Below are 21,164 nucleotides of genomic sequence, written 5' to 3' on the forward strand. Positions count from 1 at the left end.
CATGCCCCGACGGGTCAGGGCTGTTTTGGCGGTAGGACCTACACAGGAGTTTTAATGTTATAGCTGAATGGTGTATATCTTTGCAGGGGATTTGGAGTTCTCTTTCAAATACATAGAGCTCCTACCGATATAAACATATACTAAGAGATGAATCATTACAGAAATGTGCACAGGCCCTTCACACATCAAATACTGACATTGCTACGAGAAATCCAAATAGCTCCTGGTGAGATTTAATATTAGTCTCGAGTAGTGTTAATTAGGGGAAATTACTCTAAGATTATGAATCGTCACCAGGGATCAGAATCCTCCATACTGATATTTACTAGAACAACGTACTTGGCCCTCATGAGATCCTGATCCTTTAATACTGAACCCTGGAGGTAGATAACTCGCTGGGACCACAGGGGAATTTGTAGGACTCTTCTTACTGGCAGATCCATTTCAGTGGGACATAGGAGAACGACATAATGATCCTGTACAGAGAGAACATTGTATTATGGAGGATTCATGAATTATCCAGACAAATCAGAAAAGTTATGGGTTGTGGTCTGATAACCTTCCCAGAAGTGGACCCAGGTCATCGTCAAAGGGATTTTCAAGGACTTTTACCCCATGGAGACATAGACAATTTTCTATTTTTTTTTTTCATTTTCATTTTTTCCATTGTCACATTGCAAGAACCATAAGTTTTTAATTATCCATCGACCTACAGTAGCCGTAGGAGGGCTTGTTTTTTTGCAGGATGAGCTGTAGTTTTTAATGGTACCATATAAAGTAGGGTACCATATAAAATTTCTTTGTAGGGTGGAATGGGGAAAAAAATAGTGATTCCTCCCTGGTTTTTTGGGATTCGTTTTTACTGCATTCATCGTGTGGTAAAAATGACGTGTTAACTTTATTCTGCGGGGCAATTCAATTATGCTGATACCAAATTTATTTTTTTTATGTTTTACTTCATACAAAGTACTTTATACAAAAAAAAAATATTTGTTGAAATATAAATTGTTTTGTGTCGCCATATTCTGAGAGCCATAACTTTTTTATTTTTCCGTCGATGGAGCGGTGTGAGGCTTGTTTTTGCAGGGCGAGATGTTGTTTTTATTGGTACCATTTTGGTAAATGCGACTTTTCATTCCATTTTTTGGGGAAGTGAGCGTTGATCCAGCAGGTCAAATAACGTGATATTTTAATTATTCAAACTGTTACGGACGCAGTGATACTAATCATGTTTTTTTTTATTTTTATTGCTTACATCATTTCTTGTGAAAGATGGGAAAAAGTTATTTTTTTTATTTGTAGTTATTTTATTTATTTTTTAGATTTGTTAAAATTTTCTTAAACATTTTTCAACTTTTTTCTTAGTCCACCTAGGGGACATTACCATGCGATCATATTGATCGCTCATGTAATATACTGCAATACTTATGTATTGCAGTGTATTGTCTTTATCTGTGCTCTACTATTAAGCCTTGCCTCTGAGAAGGCTTAATAATAAATTACAAAAGGCAGACCTGGAGGCATTCAATAGGCCTCAAGCTTCCATGGCAACCAAGCGGCACCCCGTGATTTCGTCGCAGGGGGTTTAGCAGGAGACAGAGGGTGCTTCCTCCCTCTGTCTAACCACTCTGATGTTGTGATCGCTATCGACCACAACATCTGAGAGTTTAAGCAGCCCGAATCGGAGTGATCTCCGATCCCAGCCATTGCAGGCAGGTTTCAGCTGTTTGAAACAGCTGGCATCCACCACGTATGGTGCGGGCTCAGCACCTGAGCCAGCCCCATGTTGCGAGGGCGTACATTCGACATAATAGGATGTGGCCAAGTGGTTAATATTAATTGTCTATCCTTTTAATAGGACATCAATATTTGATCAGTGGGGGTTCGACCTTCGGTACCCCTTCATTGTTTACACAGGCACCTTGGCTCATTTGTACTGGCGGCTGTGACGGCTCCGTCAGCTCAATCACATTCAAGTGAATGGGACTGACCTGCAGTATCAGCACTTAGGATAGGCCTTCAATATTAAAGCACTGAAAACCCTCATTAAAATGGTTTCTGATGTTTTTCCACTGCCGATCCTTTGATACAGATCCTAGTCCCTAACAATTCCAGGAAACTGACCAGTCCCAAATTCAACTTGGAAGTATTTTGATTGATACTGGGCCATTGGTTCGGGATGAAGTCTACAAGTGGATATCTAGTTGCACCCTTGCCTTTGAGACAAGACTTCTTGTTCCTTACCTGGAGTCGGGGATGGGCATAAAATTCATTAAGGAAATCCATGAGAAGATCTATTTTTAGGGAACTGACACACAGCACCACATGTTTCTCCGTCTGTGCACGGTATCGGCTGTAATTGCCTCCAGACTTCTGTCTCTCCATCCAGAGGAACACAAGCTGCTCAAACTAAAACATATTAACATGGTAACATTATGGACATCATTGTCAATAGCCTAAAAACATTAAGCTCCATTGCCGGAAGCTGTATACAGGGCTGTAACATTGCAAACACAAGTTCTATCCTCACTTTAAGTCTACAGTACCCATCATACAAGTATTTAAACCCTCCTCCCCCAACTCCTTGGACTTTTTCATTCCAGTAGATTCATGTTGGCTCTTTGTTGGGTGAATACACCCATATCTGAAGATCCCACTCCTTATAAGTCAGTTTCCAAGAAAAAATGGCCAAGAGCACTCCAAAAACTCAATGACAAGGGGATAGAAAAGTACAAGTCAGGGGATGGATGGAGAAAAATTCAGTCAATGAATATTTTCTGAGTATAATGAAATCAATCATTAGAATAGAAAGCTATGGCACACATGTAAATCTTCCTAGAGCAAATATTATAAAAATGAGCGATGGCACAAGGAGGGCACTAGTGAAGAAGCCCACCATGAGACACTTGACAAGTTTGTGGGAGTGACAGCTTTATTGGTGACATTGGTGACAATGTGAGGGTGAGAGACTCTAAATCAGGTACAAGTAGAAATATATCTGCAATGACGATGCAGTGGTAATGGGCCATGCCAATTGCTATACAGTTTATGTAGCATCTGGGGTATCATAGGGGGTCCAGAAAGATGGCCCCCTCTATAACCTCCATATGAGTTCCTCCAATGTGTGGCGCTCCAAACAACTCTACAACTCCCAGCATGCCCCGGAAGCCTATGATTGTTAGGGCATGCTGGGAGTTGTAGTTTTGCAACAGCTGAAGAGCAACATATTGGGGAACACTGCTAGAAAGAATATGTGGGAAGAAATGGTCATAAAAATCCACTGTGATTGAATGTTGATACATAATAAAAGTTTTGAGCGGGTGAATAGTTTCTATATACATATCATATTGGTTCACTTTGTTAAACTTATCTTGTACTGATCTTAAATTAAAATCATATCCCATACTCCACACACATCCAGAGCTGCATTCATTCTGCTGACTGCCACTTGAGACACGATGAACATCATAGCCATGATCTGTACAGGGAACTGCAGGAACATATGAGATCATGAACTTGTAAAGCCGGAAAAATTTATATGCAGCTTTGGGTGTTACTGGAGTATATGGCAAATTGTAATTTAAGATCAGTACAAGATAGAAAAAAGCAAAATATATGTAAAGTTAATCAACATGATGTATAGTAAAAAGTTGAATGCAGTTAAAAAGTCAAGTGGCTCTTTAAATCTGTTTCCAGGGAGATGTAACACAATGATTTCCGCACTTTGGCTTCTCTTCAGATGCGGAGTACTATAGTTCTCATTATAACAATAACACATCAACATAATATAATAGCTTCCAGAAATAAAAGCTGTGTGAATAGCTGAGAGCCTCGAGGACAAAGACAATTGTAGAGGCTCCGAATAATTTTTATTCATTTTCTACTTTCTTTCAGTGTCTATAGTTTGTCCTATGTGTCTGAGTTAGAGTGAATGTCCTTCCTTAAACATCATTTTGTATTTAGGTCCAGAATTCTGTGAAACAGAGTTAAATGATAATATTCTGGTTGCCTGCAGTCACCACTAGGGGGAGCTTAAGAGCTTACTGGATACTGTTCTACATTAAAAACAATAATAAAACCGTCTGCAGTAAGCTCTTTAGCCCCCCTAGTGGTGGCTGAAAGCAGACAGAAGTTTATCATTAAACTTTATATCTATACAGGAGTTTTCGAGCTCTGTATAAAAAAAACGGAGCCCTGACCGTTCTAAAGATACTTGTAGAAAAAGAATAAGCACAAAATTTTGGATCTTAACATGACAGTGTGTTAAAAGATGGACAAGCCATTTAAGCATTTGGGTAAAATGTGAAGAGTCTCTGATCTTGGAGACTTAGCAGTTCCAGCAATGAAGGGGCAACAGTTAATGGGGGTACAGACCCTACAAACAGCCCATGCTGTTGTTACTGGGCCCTTGGAAAGAGGGGCCAATCCCTGGTTGGTCCTAATCCCATTTGCTCCAGGGAAAATATGGAGGACTCTCCTCTACGGAAGAACGACATTGTTAGTAAACAAGGGGATGAGGAATTGGCCCAAAGGTCTTGGAAAGGGGGTGGAGGGGGAGACAAATAATAGACCCTTCTGTCCTGGGTGGCCAAAACTAGCACCATAACGGAAGGCTCCATTTTGATCTTTGCTATGGGGCCACCTCTATTCTTTGTACTGCACTGGCCCTGTTGCTCTGAACGGCAGATGCTCAGTGACTTCCATCACTGGAGATCATCCACAATCAACATAAAGATTGTGATGGAAACCATAGAAGTTCAGGTTTTTTACAGTTCATAGTGTCGAACCCCCTCCCCCCTTCCTTTGGGAATTCGATAAATTTAGCTGTAATCCCACAATTCGATGCGATCTTCATTAGCTTGATGTACTAAGGCTTATGTAACCCCTTTAACCATGTAAATAACTTGGGCAGAGTTTTATCGGCAGAGTGCCTGCTCTCCATTATACTCCCATAATGCCCCATTTAGCATTTAGATGAATAGATTCCTCTTCTTGTATTGTTAAAGACAGCAATGACAGATTACACGCTTTATAAGAGATTCACATCTAAAATCCTTTAAAGAATTGGTTTCAGAACAAAGTGACCCAGTGACAATCATGATAGTTAAAGGGTCTGATCCTTCAGGCAGAGCTCTTGACAGTAATTCCTATGACTGTGATAGGGTTAATTGTATAAAATTGCTGATCGTGCTCCCTGCCATTCTTACACGGCACCCACATCTGACATCTCGTCTAATGACAACTGTCACCATAGTCTGATCAGCCCATCTCTCTGAAGTTCACATTGTTTCCCATAGAGATGGAAGAAAGAGGCGGTAGAAGGGAGACATAGAGACATCAGGGAGAATGAGAGAATTTGAGAAATTGAGGCAGATATAGAGAAAAGAACATAGTTGAATGAGATGTTCTAAAAACCGACACAAAGGTCACCTGTATAGGTAGAACTATAAGAGCAACGCAGATCATGATGACCACCAGAAGTTGAGACGGCCAGATCTTGGGTGTCACATCTCCAAAACCCACAGTGGAGAAGGTGACAATGCAGAAGTATAACGAGTCAAAAAGAGTGAGATTATTGCCGGCTCTCTCCAGATGTTGAATGCCACAAATACTATGGAGAGAAAGATTCCCAAGTTTGTGGGGTTAAAACCACAGAAACATAGAGGCAAAAGGGACAAGGAGCGAGGTTAGAAGAGGATAAGTTCCACTGGAAATAGTTTAAGAAAATATAGAAGATGGGGTAAAGGCTCAAGATACAGAAGGAAAATTATATAGACAGGAAGAGTACAGAGGTTGAGGTGATGGAAGAGCATGAAGAAGTTTTGGATATGAAGGATATGGGGTTGAGAAGGTGGAACAGAAGGCTAAGAGTAGAAAGAATGAGAAGAAGAGGAGATGGATCAGAAGTTGAAGAAGTAGAAAAAGTAGTTGAGTCTAGAGGATTAGTTACGAAGGGAAAGGGTGAGCGTAAAAAGGATAAGAAAATGTAAATACATGGGTACGATTAGCTCTAACTCATAACATTGTGTTCTTCTCACCCATCTATTTTACCTTCTCAACCATCTTACTCTCACACAGTTGTTCTACCTCTTCGCCTGGTAATGTTCTCCACTTTTAAATTCTCAGACATGAACTTCATCTTTTCGACTTATGTACCCCCACAAATGTCCTCTACTTGCTCACTAATTCTCTCTACCTCCTCAGCGTCACTGGTCTTGGTAAGGGTCTCCACCACTAAACATTAGAGAGACACGTGAGAGTACAGAGGTTGAAGAGGTAGAGGAGATGATTAAGAGTACAGAAGTTGTGGAGATGGAGATGACTAAGAGTTCAGAGGTTGAGGTGGTAGAGGAGATGAGTGAGCATACAGAGGTTGGGGTGTGTACAGAGGTTGAAGAAATTGAGGAGATGACTAAGAGTACAAAGGTTAATAAGCATACAGAGGTTGAGGAGATGAGTAAGAGTACAGGGGTTGAGGTGGAAGAGGGAGTACAGAGGATGTGGTGGTAGAGGAAATGACTAAGTACAGAAATTAAGGAGGTAGAGGAGATGAGGGAGATTATAGAGATAGAGGTGAGTGAGCATACAGGGCCTGTGGTGATAGAGGAGATGAGTGAGAGTACAGAGGTTGAGGAGGAGAGTGAGGGTACAGGTATTGAAAAGGAAGTGAAAATTAGGAGTACCGAGGGTGTTGTCGTAGGGAAGATGACTAACAGTACAGAGGTTAAGGAGATAAAGGAGATGAGTAATAGCACAGTGGTTGAGGAGATAGAGGAGAAGAGCAAGAGTAAAGAGGTTGAGGAGGAGAGTGAGGGTACAGGTATTGAGGAGGTAAAGGAAATTAGGTGTACAGAGCATGTAGTAGTAGAGGAGATAACTTGAAGTACAGAGGTTCCAGTGGTAGAGGCAATAAGTCAGAGTACAGAGAATCAAACGGTAGATGAGACAAGTGAGAGTAAAAAAGTTGAAGCGGCGGAGTGGATTTCTAAGAGCACAGAGGTTGAGGAGATAAAGAAAATGAGTGATAGTACAGAGGTTGAGGAGGAGAGTGGGTGTACAGAGGTTGAGGAGATGAGTGAGATTACAGATGTTGAGGAGGAGAATGAGAGTACAGAGGTTCCGGTGGTAGAGAAGATGAGTGAGATTACAAAGGTTGAGGTTGGAAGAGGAGTTGAGTGACAGTACAGGGGTTAGGGAGGAGAATGAGAGTACAGAGGTAAAGGAGGCGAATGAGAGTACAGAGGTTGAGGAGATAGAGGAGATGAGTGAGAGTACAGAGGTAAAGGTGGGGAATGAATGAGAGTACAGAGGTTGAGGAGATGAGTGAAAGTACAGAGGTTGAGGAGGAGAGTGAGGGTAGAGGTATTGAGGAGATAAAGGAAATTAGGTGTACAGAGCATATAGTGGTAGAGGAGATGACTTGTAGTACAGAGATTGAGGAGATAAAAGAAATTGAGAGATAGTACAGAGGTTGAGAAGGAGAGTGAGAGTACAGAGGTTGAGAATGAGAGTACAGGAGTAGAGGAGATAGAGAAAATGAGTGAGTGTACAGAGGTTGAGGAGATAGAGGAGATGAGTGAGAGTACAGAGGTTGAGGAAGAGAATGAAAGTACAGAGGTTAAGGAGAATGAGAGTACATAGGTTAAGGAGATGAGTGAGAGTACAGAGGTTGAGGAGAAGAGTGAGAGTACAGAGGTTGAGGAGAAGAGTGAGAGTACAGAGGTTGAGGATATGAGTGAGAGTACAGAGGTTGAGGAGAATGAGAGTACAGATGTTGAGGAGATAGAGGAGATGAGTGAAAGTACAGAGGTTGAGCTGATGAGTGAGAGTACAGAGGCTGAGGAGATGAGTGAGAGTACAGGGGTTGAGTAGATGAGTGAGAGTACAGAGGTTGAGCAGATGAGTGAGAGTACATAGGTTGAGCAGATGAGTGAGAGTACAGAGGCTGAGGAGATAAGTGAGAGTACAGAGGCTGAGGAGATAAGTGAGAGTACAGAGGCTGAGGAGATAAGTGAGAGTACAGAGGCTGAGGAGATAAGTGAGAGTACAGAGGTTGAGCACATAAGTGAGAGTACAGAGGTTGAGCACATAAGTGAGAGTACAGAGGCTGAGGAGATGAGTGAGAGTACAGAGGTTGAGCAGATGAGTACAGGGGTTGAGCAGATGAGTGAGAGTACAGAGGCTGAGGAGATAAGTGAGAGTACAGAGGCTGAGGAGATAAGTGAGAGTACAGAGGTTGAGCACATAAGTGAGAGTACAGAGGTTGAGCACATAAGTGAGAGTACAGAGGCTGAGGAGATGAGTGAGAGTACAGAGGTTGAGCAGATGAGTACAGGGGTTGAGCAGATGAGTGAGAGTACAGAGGCTGAGGAGATAAGTGAGAGTACAGAGGTTGATGGAATAGAGATGAGTAAGAGTAACACAAAATGTTGGATAACATTGTGATACCATATGTAATACAATAGTAAAACAACATGATATGCCCAACAATATATTCCTAGGCTTTGTCAATGACATCACATCCCTCTCCAAGAATTATTAAAATGACTTATGACACCTCCAGTTAATTCAGCATTATCAATAAATATTGCAGGTATGGAGGAGCGCTGATAAATCTCTCCACACAAATAATGATGGTGTGCAGCTTGACATTCCAATTATTACTTCTATTAGTTTTACATCATCTCATTTTTTGTAAATGGTTCATTTATGAGTCTTCACAGAATACACAGATTAGTGAAGACATTTGTACCTAACAACATAAAAGCCGACTGCAAGTCCAATTAAATATTCTAAGCATTTAATATATCCGCACCACCTATTGGTTAATTACCCTGGAAATCATAGAATTTCATAGGCCTTAAATGTATGACTGTTTCTATGGAGAAAAAAATGCACTATGATTGACCCCTAAATATCAGAGTTATTTGGGGCACTAAGCAATAAACTGAGATTTTATATAATCAACCATTACAAATTCTGGTAGTGTGTTAACCTTATTTATAACATGTGTACTATAATTCTGCCCCCTATGTACAAGAATATAACTACTATAATACTGCCCCCTGTGTACAAGAGTATAACTACTATAATACTGCCCCCTATGTACAAGAATATAACTACTATAATACTGCCCCCTGTGTACAAGAATATAACTACTATAATACTGCCCCCTATGTACAAGAATATAACTACTATAATACTGCCCCCTGTGTACAAGAATATAACTTTTATAATACTGCCCCATATGTACGAGAATATAATTACTATAATACTGCCCCCTATGTACAAGAATATAACTACTATAATACTGCCCCTATGTACAAGAATATAACTACTATAATACTGCTCCTATGTACAAGAATATAACTACTATAATACTGCCCCCTATATACAAGAATATAACTACTATAATAGTGCCCCCCTATATACAAGAATATAACTACTATAATACTGCTCCTATGTACAAGAATATAACTACTATAATACTGCCCCCTATATACAAGAATATAACTACTATAATACTGCTCCTATGTACAAGAATATAACTACTATAATACTGCCCCCTATATACAAGAATATAACTACTATAATACTGCCCCTATATACAAGAATATAACTACTATAATACTGTCCCCTATATACAAGAATATAACTACTATTATACTGCCCCTATATACAAGAATATAACTACTATAATACTGCCCCCTATATACAAGAATATAACTACTATAATACTGCCCCCTATGTACAAGACTATAACTACTATAATACTGCTCCTATATACAAGAATATAACTACTATAATACTGCCCCACTGTACAAGAATATAACTACTATAATACTGCTCCCTATGTACAAGAATATAACTACTATAATACTGCTCCTATATACAAGAATATAACTACTATAATACTGCCCTCTATATACAAGACTATAACTACTATAATACTGCCCCCTATGTACAATAATATAACTACTATAATACTGCCCCCTATGTACAAGAATATAACTACTATAATACTGCCCCTATATACAAGACTATAACTACTATAATACTGCCCCCTATGTACAAGAATATAAAGCAGAAGAGGAGGGAGGATTTTCACATAACTTTAGAGCATACCAGGTGAACATGAGGCAGACTAGTGTGCAAATCAGGATGAAAACTTGATTGAACATGGCGGAGTGTGTCCTCTGGATAGCTCGATGCAGGTCATTCTGAGAAAGACAAATGGTGTACATTAATGACTAACAGAGATATCTATTGATCTATCCATCCATCATATCTATCTCATACCTATCCTATATCTCACATATCTATCTATCTATCTATCTATCTATCTATCTATCTATCTATCTATCTATCTATCTATCTATCTATCTATCTATCTCATATCTATAATTCTATCTATATAAAGGTAGAGAAAGTGCAGCACTTCGTAAATCTAGTTGCTGGTGCTATGCGGTCCTGACCTTGATCCAAACGGTCCTATAGATTATTGCAAAATGATCGCAGCACTCCAAAAGTTGATTTCAAATAAAAATGTGGTTTATTATTCCATGTTCAATAACAAGCTACGTTTCAGTCTTTAGCTTGAGAAAGGACGTCCATCCGTCCGTCCGTCCATGTCTATTCACAATCCCGATACTTCGGTAACGTTTATGTGGGACTTAATGACAGCAAGCATGATCACGCGAGATCACTCTGTAAATGACAGCTTACAGCGTGATCTCGCGAGATCACGCTTGCTGTGCTGTAAGTCCCACACAAACGTTACCGAAGTGTCGGGATTGTGAATAGACATCGCATCCTGGCTGGAGGTGATGTATATTCACTGTCAAGAAACTTCAGTAACGTTAATGTGTGAGTATGTGACTGTACATAGTGAACAACGCAGGATCACTATGTGCTGAGTACTTGAATGGAGAGAAGTGTATGACGCTGATTGGTCAGCGTCATACACTTCTCTTTACAATGCTCACTTGGTCAAAAAGTAAAACACGCCCAGTTGTCTATTAAGAAAGTCATTAGCATAAATCTAAAATAGGTCATAACTTGGTCAAAATGTATTGTTTATTTCTAAATGATAAAACAGTGTTGTTACCTACATTACAGCGCCGATCACATTATGTAGAAGATCGAGCACTTATAATGTGGTGACAGGGCCTCTTTAAGAAAAAGTAGATTATGAGGTAATTGTTGCACATATATTGCTGAAAATTGAACACCCCTCTAATTGGAGAGCCCCTTTAACAGTTTGGTTTGTCCGCAGTTCAGCAGCTGCCCTCTAGGCCCTACTGACACCTGTCAAATTTGTTGTGTACACACATGGTTCGATATTACCGTATCTGGTAGAAATATATTGTGTGGAGTTACAGGACTATTATAACTGGTAACATGGACTATTCACATTCATGACTTTGCACTGGGAGAGTCAGTTCTCCCTGAAGCTGATTGAGATTCATAGAAGCAGGCGCTGGGTGGGTGCGGGGAGGGGGGATTTTCACGGTGATGTTGAGCAGCAGCTCATTATTTTGTACACGGCTGATATTTCTGCAGCTCTCATTCATGGATCTTTATGGTCCCCTGTGCTTTATAGCCAAGGATGACTACAGGCCCTGTAAAATACTGGGCGAGGTCACATGACATTCTGGATTTGCACATGCACCATCATGCAACACCGTTTTCACTTTCACTGCTAAATGGAGTGACCATAATATTTATATTAAAATTACTTACACTGGTCATATGTAGCCCCATGGCTCACAACATACATGTACAGTATATGCACCCGTATGATCTCTGAATACAGACATGGAGACACACATTTGCAAGATCGCTATATACATGGACGTAGACATAGGTGCTCACCACATACTTGGACCCATACATTCATTCACACTCTACATACAAGAACACACACACACACACACACACACACACACACACACACACACACACACACACAATCACTATATACGTGGACACAGACATTTGACCGCTCACTACATACACAGATACAGGCATAGGCATGCTCACCACATACATGGACCCACATATTCACACACTTCATACATGGACCCACACATTCACTTCATACATGGACCCACACATTCACACACTCACTACATACATGGACCCACACATTCACACACTCACTACATACATGGACCCACACATTCACACACTTAACACACTTACTTCATACATGGACTTACACCTTCACTTCATACACGGACTCACACACTTACTTCATACATGGACCCACACATTCACAAACTTACTACATACATGGACCCACACATTCACACACTCACTACATACATGGACCCACACATTCACACACTTAACACACTTACTTCATACATGGACTTACACCTTCACTTCATACACGGACTCACACACTTACTTCATACATGGACCCACACATTCACAAACTTACTACATACATGGACCCACACATTCACACACGTACTTCATATATGGACCCACACATTCACACACTTACTTCATACATGGACTTACACCTTCACTTCATACATGGACTCACACACTCACTACATACATGGACCTACACATTCACACACTCACTACATACATGGACCCACACATTCACACACTCACTACATACATGGACCCACACATTCATACACTTACTTCATACATGGACCCACACATTCACACACTTACTTCATACATGGACCTATACCTTCACTTTGTACATGGACCCACACATTCACTTCATACATGGACTCACACACTCACTACATACATGGGCCCACACATTCACACACTTACTTCATACATGGACCCACACATTCACACACTTACTTACTTCATACATGGACCCACACATTCACAGACTTACTTCATACATGGACTTACACCTTCACTTCATACATGGACCCACACATTCACTTCATACATGGACTCACACACTTACTTCATACATGGACCCACACATTCACTACATACATGGACCCACACATTCACACACTTACTTCATACATGGACCCACACATTCACACACTTACTTCAAACATGGACTTACACCTTCACTTCATACATGGACCCACACACTCACTACATACATGGACCCACACATTCACACACTCACTACATACATGGACCCACACATTCACTTCATCCATGGACCCACACATTCACACACATACTTCATACATGGACCCACACATTCACACACATACTTCATACATGGACCCACACATTCATACACTTACTTCATACATGGACCCACACACTCACTACATACAGTGGAGGAAATAAGTGAGCTTCAGCCATGACTAAGGACGCTCGTAGCGTCTGAAACGCGTAGGCTAATTATCAACCATCATCACCTTTTTCCCCACACTATCAGGATGTCACGCTGTGCTCTTTATTCCTGATTTTAACTAGCCAAAAATATTGGCCCATTAAACTTGGAAAAACTTCCTCCATTTTATTGAATCGTCCGTGCTGGATCCAAACCCTATCTTCTCTGGTCTTGTCTCCTGTGTGCCGACACATAGATCCGTGCACGACCATCCCTGGAACCACATCTGCAACAAAGGTGAGCTGGAGGTGTCTCTCTCTATCTATTTTCGAGGAAATAAGTATTTGATCCCTTGCTGATTTTGTAAGTTTGCCCACTGTCAATGTCATGAACAGTCTAGAATTTTTAGGCTAGGTTAATTTTACCAGTGAGAGATAGATTATATAAAAAAAAAAAAGAAAATCACATTGTCAAAATTATATATATTTATTTGCATTATGCACAGAGAAATAAGTATTTGATCCCCTACCAACCATTAAGAGTTCAGCCTCCTCCAGACCAGTTACACGCTCCAAATCAACTTGGTGCCTGCATTATAGACAGCTCTTACATGGTCACCTGTATAAAAGACTCCTGTCCACAGACTCAATGAATCAGTCTGACTCTAACCTCTACAACATGGGCAAGACCAAAGAGCTTTCTAAGGATGTCAGGGACAAGATCATAGACCTGCACAAGGCTGAAATGGGCTACAAAACCATAAGTAAGACGCTGGGTGAGAAGGAGACAACTGTTGGTGCAATAATAAGAAAATGGAAGACATACTAAATGACTGTCAATCGACATCGATCTGGGGCTCCATGCAAAATCTCACCTCGTGGGGTATCCTTGATCCTGAGGAAGGTGAGAGCTCAGCCGAAAACTACACGGGGGGAACTTGTTAATGATCTCAAGGCAGCTGGGACCACAGTCACCAAGAAAACCATTGGTAACACATTACGCCGTAATGGATTAAAATCCTGCAGTGCCCGCAAGGTCCCCCTGCTCAAGAAGGCACATGTACAGGCCCGTCTGAAGTTTGCAAATGAACATCTGGATGATTCTGAGAGTGATTGGGAGAAGGTGCTGTGGTCAGATGAGACTAAAATTGAGCTCTTTGGCATTAACTCAACTCGCCGTGTTTGGAGGAAGAGAAATGCTGCCTATGACCCAAAGAACACCATCCCCACTGTCAAGCATGGAGGTGGAAACATTATGTTTTGGGGGTGTTTCTCTGCTAAGGGCACAGGACTACTTCACCGCATCAATGGGAGAATGGATGGAGCCATGTACCGTCAAATCCTGAGTGACAACCTCCTTCCCTCCACCAGGACATTAAAAATGGCTCGTGGCTGGGTCTTCCAGCATGACAATTACCCGAAACATACAGCCAAGGCAACAAAGGAGTGGCTCAAAAAGAAGCACATTAAGGTTATGGAGTGGCCTAGCCAGTCTCCAGACCTTAATCCCATCGAAAACTTATGGAGGGAGCTGAAGATCCGAGTTGCCAAGCGACAGCCTCGAAATCTTAATGATTTACAGATGATCTGCAAAGAGGAGTGGGCCAAAATTCCATCTAACATGTGTGCAAACCTCATCATCAACTACTAAAAATGTCTGACTGCTGTGCTTGCCAACAAGGGTTTTGGCACCAAGTATTAAGTCTTGTTTGCCAAAGGGATCAAATACTTATTTCTCTGTGCACAATGCAAATAAATATATATAATCTTGACAATGTGATTTTTTTTATTTTTTTTTATATAATCTATCTCTCACTGGTAAAATTAACCTAGCCTAAAAATTCTAGACTGTTCATGTCTTTGACAGTGGGCAAACTTACAAAATCAGCAAGGGATCAAATACTTATTTCCTCCACTGTACATGGTTCTACACATTCATAAAATCACTACATACATGGACCCACACATTCACTACATATATAACCCACACACATACATGCTCCCTACATACATGGAGACAAATGTCTGCACAGTCACTACACACACAGATGCAGACATAGGCATGCTCACTATAAACATGGACCCACACATTCACACACTCACTTCAAATATGAAATCACACATCTGCATGCTTACTACACATATATGCACGGATATTATATATATATATATATATATATATATATATATATATATATATATGCACACCCGCAACATACACATAGTCACACCTACAGCATGCTCACTACATACATACAAATATTCATATAAATGGTCTGACTGCCGGTGAGGTTAGGAGCAGGCAGTTGTTGGGGGCAGTGGAATATGCCAGGGCAGAGAAGGAAGCCCAGTGGGAACCAATTACTAAGGGCCACACATAATGTACCAGTGGCACACAAGTAGAGGTTTAATGACGAGGGGTCTGTAAGTAGCTATTGCAGGATGAAGCGAGGATGAGTGTTTTGTCGTTTACTGGGATTACGGTCAGGGAGTCTAAATTTACCAATTTAGACGTGATAACTGCTAAAAGATCCTTCCATACAATCCACACATGTATTATATTGGCATTCATCTATATGGGCATGCTGTTGGGAGGGGGGTGTATAGTCAAACTCCTATAGGCACAACTTTATCTCAAACTTCACTATTTCATATAGTGGCGTACATATCATAAAGGCGGACCACACAACTGCTACGGGGCCTGAGAAAAAATAGAGGGGTCCTTGCACTGGTCATAGCGGTTGCTTGCAGTTGCCACTAGGGGGAGTTTACTGCAGACTAATTTATACACCTCCCATAAGATTACAATAAAATCCATATGCCATGAGCTCCCCCCAGTGGTGGCTGCAGGCAACAAGAATTTTATTATTTAACTGTCTGTGGGAAGTGAGAAAATGTATACTGCTATCATTTGTGGGATCACTCAGTGGGGGAGGGGAACAATCTGAGTTTTTCTGAAACCCTATGGTTTTTCTACATCCATTATGCCAACCTGCCATAACTTTGATCATCTCACCCCAGAAAGATAAAAAAATAGTTCAGCCCCCCCCCCCCTTCCTACAAGAAGGAAATTGTCATTGAATAGTCAAGTCGGGTAAGCCTTACAATCATGTTCTCCAGAGCGTGCTTTGCCAGCCAGCAGTTGAGGAAGACAGGGATGTAAAGACTTCTCAAGGGCGGACAAAAAACCTTAAAAACACACAAATATCAGCACAAAAGTATCAACAAAAGAATGAGTTAAACAAAATTCTTAGTGCATGTTCACACGGCTTATTTACGGATGTAATTCGGGCGTTTTACGCCTCGAATTACGTCCGAAAATGCGCCTTGATAGCGTTGACAAACATCTGCCCATTGAGAGCAATGGGCTGACGTTTGTCTGTTCACACGAGGCGTATATTTACGCGTCGCTGTCAAAAGACGGCGCGTAAATAGACGCCTGCGCCAAAGAAGTGTAATGTCACTTCTTCAGACGTAAATGGAGCCGTTTTCCATGGACTCCATGGAAAACCTGCTCCAGTTACGTCCGTAATGGACGCGGCGTTCAAGCGCCTGCACATGCCGTTACGGCTGAAATGACAAGGCTGTTTTCTCCTGAAAACAGCCCCGTAATTTCAGCCGTTACGGACGCTGCCGTGTGAACATACCCTTAGCAGATACATTTTTTAACTTATACTCCAGTCACATCCAAAGGTGCATTCAGAATTTTGCTACTTGTTTTGTGGAATATGTTTCCGGTTTAGCCATATTATTCTGTCTGACCCTATCTCCCACAATGCATTACGCTCTGGTAAAAGGAATATATACTAAATGCAGCTTTGGATGTGACTGGAGAACAAAAACCTAATGCAACTCAATCAAGTTAAAGCAAAGTATTTGTAATAATTACTGATCATTTTATAGAAATGTAAACCGTGAGGTGGAAGGATTAGACATTTGTGCTTCGAGAAACGTTGGCACCGTGATACCAGCTCCTAAGTGCATCTCATGTTTACTATCCCCCTACCGAGCCGAAATAACAGCTTTTGCCTGAATACAAAGGCAGAGGTGTTCATAATTTAGAGAATAGTTATAAAGAAGGAGCCTTGAGAGAGGGCAGGTCTCATGATCATCAGCTTGATGGATGTGGGATGTGAGTGGCAGCTATACCCAACCCCAACATCACTCCGCACACCCAGAGTCGGCAGCAAGAGAATGGGCAAATGACATTACCCGACAGGTGCTACTTAATAGAAAAGAGAGAGAAGGGAGGCCAAGAAAAGGCAGAGGAGGGAGAAGGAAGAAAATGTGCAACACAAGAGAAATCAGGCTTCGCTCTAAGACAAGGGAGCTTAATACATAGGGTGACGTTATATTAAATTGTTGGATATTATACAAGGTTTTACTATATAGACCAGTGGTCTTCAGTCCAGCAGGAGGGATTTAGATTTGTATGTAAATAACGCTCAATTATTTTATAATAAAAAGTTCTGCAACTTTCTAATATAATTTGTTTTTTAATTTCTTACAATTTGTAATATCTCTGCTTGTTGTCACTGAATGGGACCATTCCTATTAAGATCCAGAAGCTGAAAACCCATACAGACCTAATACTTCTCAAAGCTGAGAGTTTGTTATAATTGTATCCACAATCCTCTGTAAGCAGTCTGGACACCAGGCTGATATATTGTTCCTGCACTGATACATTGTAACAAAAGAACAGGAGAGAGATTTGTGCTGCTGATGTATTTAGCTCACAGAGGATTGTTTAGACTGGATACAAACCCTTTGTTGTGAGAGGTATTACTGGACAGGTTTTCAGACTCTGGATGTGAACAAGAATTTTCCCATTCACTGGCAGCAAGCAGAGATTTTGAAAATGGTGAGAAATTGAAACGAAGTAAATTAGAACGTTGCAGAACTTCTCATTATACAATGATAAAATGGGTAATAATAATAATTTTGGAGCCTTTTTTCTTAGAACTCGTTGTACCGTTCCTCTGTTATTCCTCCTAGAAATTTATGAATACATTGAAAACTGGGTGTTACCACTCCTTGTCAAAGGGGCGGGTCCCTACACAGTCTCACTCTGTCAGCACTGATTGGACAGTGTCAGTCTGTGTAGGGACACACCCCCAACTGGTAACACCCAGTTGTCTACTTATACATATATTTCTAGAAGGAATAACAGAGGAATGGCATAACGAAGGAAAGATGCTCCAGAAATGTTATTTCATGTGAAATATAAGTATTTACTAAAACAGAGATGTCGGGAGAGGTGACAGGTCCTCTTTAAGGATCAGGGGTATATATTGGGTGCAGTAGTTCATTAGTTTGATAGGACTTTAATATTTTCTAATAAACTTTGCACCATAGTAAAGCATTAATCAATGACAATACTGAGCCGCAGGCCTGTGTACTCTGGAGTCTGTGCATGGCATGTGGCTGATGCCATTCCACACATCAAATAACAGATCTCTGTAGCCGTTCTCATTTCACAGCTGGGGTTTTATCCCAGAGGGAAATTTAGACTTCATTTACGGTAATAGAAATTGGTGGGGGCACAAACTATAATAGTAAGGATTAAAAAACGAAAAAAAACAATAGCTTGAAAACAGACTTCAAAACTGCTGCTGAGCATTCTGGGAGATTTAGCCTAAAGGGTATTCATACTTTTGCAATAATTTTTTTAATAGCTTTAATATGTCGAGAATAAAAAATAAATGAAGCAACTTTGCAAATAGTCTTGATTAAAAAAAATATCCTGCCGTTTTGTGTATACAGCCCCAATGCAGACCAATGTGTTTTAACGGTTACAGATTACAGGGAAACTTGCAGTCATGTGTTATCTTTTCCTACTGTCAGTTCATTATGGGGAAGGCAGATTCAGCCATAAAAACTTTATTGTAAGGGTTGTTGTGGTTATACTACATGTTTGTATGCTTATTTTTATGCTTTGTGATGTTTATTCAATAAAGTTTGGTTTAAAAAAAAAAGGAATCATGTTAATGCCTCACGCTCTTGACCATATTATGGCTCAGTATAAGCTCTGAGTTGTACAGAGCTGTAATACAGCCCACGTAGACTTTTTTTGGGGTCCTCACTGTACCTCCATATGCCTCTGATTTCATACAGTAGACGTAAACGCCTCAAAATACGCCTTGAAAAACGCTAGTGAAACGCCGACAAACAGCTTCCCATTGAAATCAATGGGAAAAGCAGCATTTAGTTCACACGGGGCGTTTTTTACGCCGCGGTTTTAAAGAACGGCACGTAAAAAGACGCAGCGTAAAAAGAAGGAGCATGTCACTTCTTGAGCTGTTTTTCATAGGGTCAATTGAAAAACAGCTCCTAAAACGCCTCAAAAAAACACCTCAAAAAAACGTTTTCCGCTTCAAAAATGCCTGAAAACCAGAGGCTGTATTCCCTTGAAAACAGCGCCATAATTTTCAGCCGGTTTTAATTGTACGTGTGAACATACCCTAACACATCGTTTTATGCTCCATTGAAGGCCGTATTACCTATAAGCAGTGTTTCTAGGCAAGAACATCTCTGTAATACAGTACCATGCAGGGTGCTATATGGCGGCACACAGAGTGTCCATAGCCCTGTAATAGGGGACCATAGGGACTTCATGAGAATTGTGTTCCTTTGTGACTCCCTCTGGTTATCTTCTTGATAACCTACGTACTATAGAAGTGGGAGTAGATAGAAGAGAGTAACGCATGACTACAATATCAGACTACACAAGGCTTGTCTGTAGTCTGTAACCATGGAGACACATATCTCTGCATAGGAGCTGTATATACAGAAGGTCAGGAGATTTTAAATCAAAACTATTTGCATAGCTGTCTAATTTATTTTATTTAAGACTCGGAGCAATAAAAAAAAATGGTTGTAAAAGTATAAGCAGTATAAACAGTGCAAATAGTGTACTCTAAAGAACGGGGGCGGATATATATGACTGCATAACAATGACTATTTTCAGTTAACGGCCTTAGGGGTTAATCACCTGTCACTACTAAAAGCGGGCACCACGGATGGAACTTGCACCTGCGATCACATACTTGGTATGTGATTCCCTTGTTTATTGGTTTGGCAGTTATTTGGGCACTGTGTGGCGGTGGTAATCAGGCACTGTGTGGTACTTTAATTTATATACTATATGATTGTATTATTTGGGCACTATATGGCAGTCCATAAGGGTGTCATGCACAGGGCCAGCTTTTTACCAATATGGCTTTGGCCGTGAGCAGAAAATACGTCAAACCTATGGCCCCAGATAAAAGAAAGTGTATTAAAAGCCCTAAAAATAAGTGACATTATACAACCTCGCACCTACATTCCCATATAAAAAAGCTTTTATTCCGCATGAATGGTTCCAGAAAAGGTTCAGAGGATCACTGCTCACAGCCGGTCTGCAGCTTAATAGGGAGAGAGTGGGGCTGCGGTCATGGGGCATTTGTGGGTCACCAGCTCGGTACATAGTGAAGAGGAAGAGAACACACCACAACAAATAGAGAATGGAAAGGGCGATGGTGAGGAGGGGGGGGAAGAGTCATACTCACAGTAACAAAGAACGGCAGAGTATTGAACATTTCAAGAATAAACGGGAATCTAAGCAGCTGCTCCCAGATGTTGCCCTAAAATATAACATAAAAATATCAAATATATAAAACAGCAGCTGGAAACTGCAACTCCACCATATTCATAGCCATAATAAAAACCTCATTATCAAGGACCCTGTATAGGATACAGTGCCCACGGGTTTCTGCTTTTTTCTGAAACAGTGCCACATCTGCCCACAGGTTGTGTCTGGTAGTGCAGGTCAGCTCTATTAAAGTGAGTAGGGCAGAGATGCAATACCAAACACAACCTGTAGACAGGTGTGGCACTGTTTTTGGAAGAAA

General features: G+C 40.8%; 1 protein-coding gene across 2 annotated transcripts in view; it reads right to left on the reverse strand.

The window, feature by feature from the left end:
* LOC142750154 (potassium channel subfamily T member 2-like) overlaps positions 1 to 21,164 on the reverse strand; it is a 209,248-nt gene that overhangs the window by 89,251 nt on the left and 98,833 nt on the right. For both annotated transcript variants that reach the window (XM_075858995.1, XM_075858997.1), the window contains exons 7-12: positions 20,823 to 20,897; positions 16,381 to 16,464; positions 10,126 to 10,220; positions 5,431 to 5,611; positions 2,245 to 2,409; positions 340 to 476 (exon numbers count right to left, since the gene is read on the reverse strand). In XM_075858995.1, coding sequence (XP_075715110.1) covers positions 340 to 476; positions 2,245 to 2,409; positions 5,431 to 5,611; positions 10,126 to 10,220; positions 16,381 to 16,464; positions 20,823 to 20,897 — 737 coding nt within the window. The remainder of the gene's footprint in view (positions 1 to 339; positions 477 to 2,244; positions 2,410 to 5,430; positions 5,612 to 10,125; positions 10,221 to 16,380; positions 16,465 to 20,822; positions 20,898 to 21,164) is intronic.

The sequence above is a fragment of the Rhinoderma darwinii genome, chromosome 3 (assembly GCF_050947455.1).
Source record: "Rhinoderma darwinii isolate aRhiDar2 chromosome 3, aRhiDar2.hap1, whole genome shotgun sequence".
In the NCBI taxonomy this organism is placed as follows: Eukaryota; Metazoa; Chordata; class Amphibia; order Anura; family Rhinodermatidae; genus Rhinoderma; species Rhinoderma darwinii.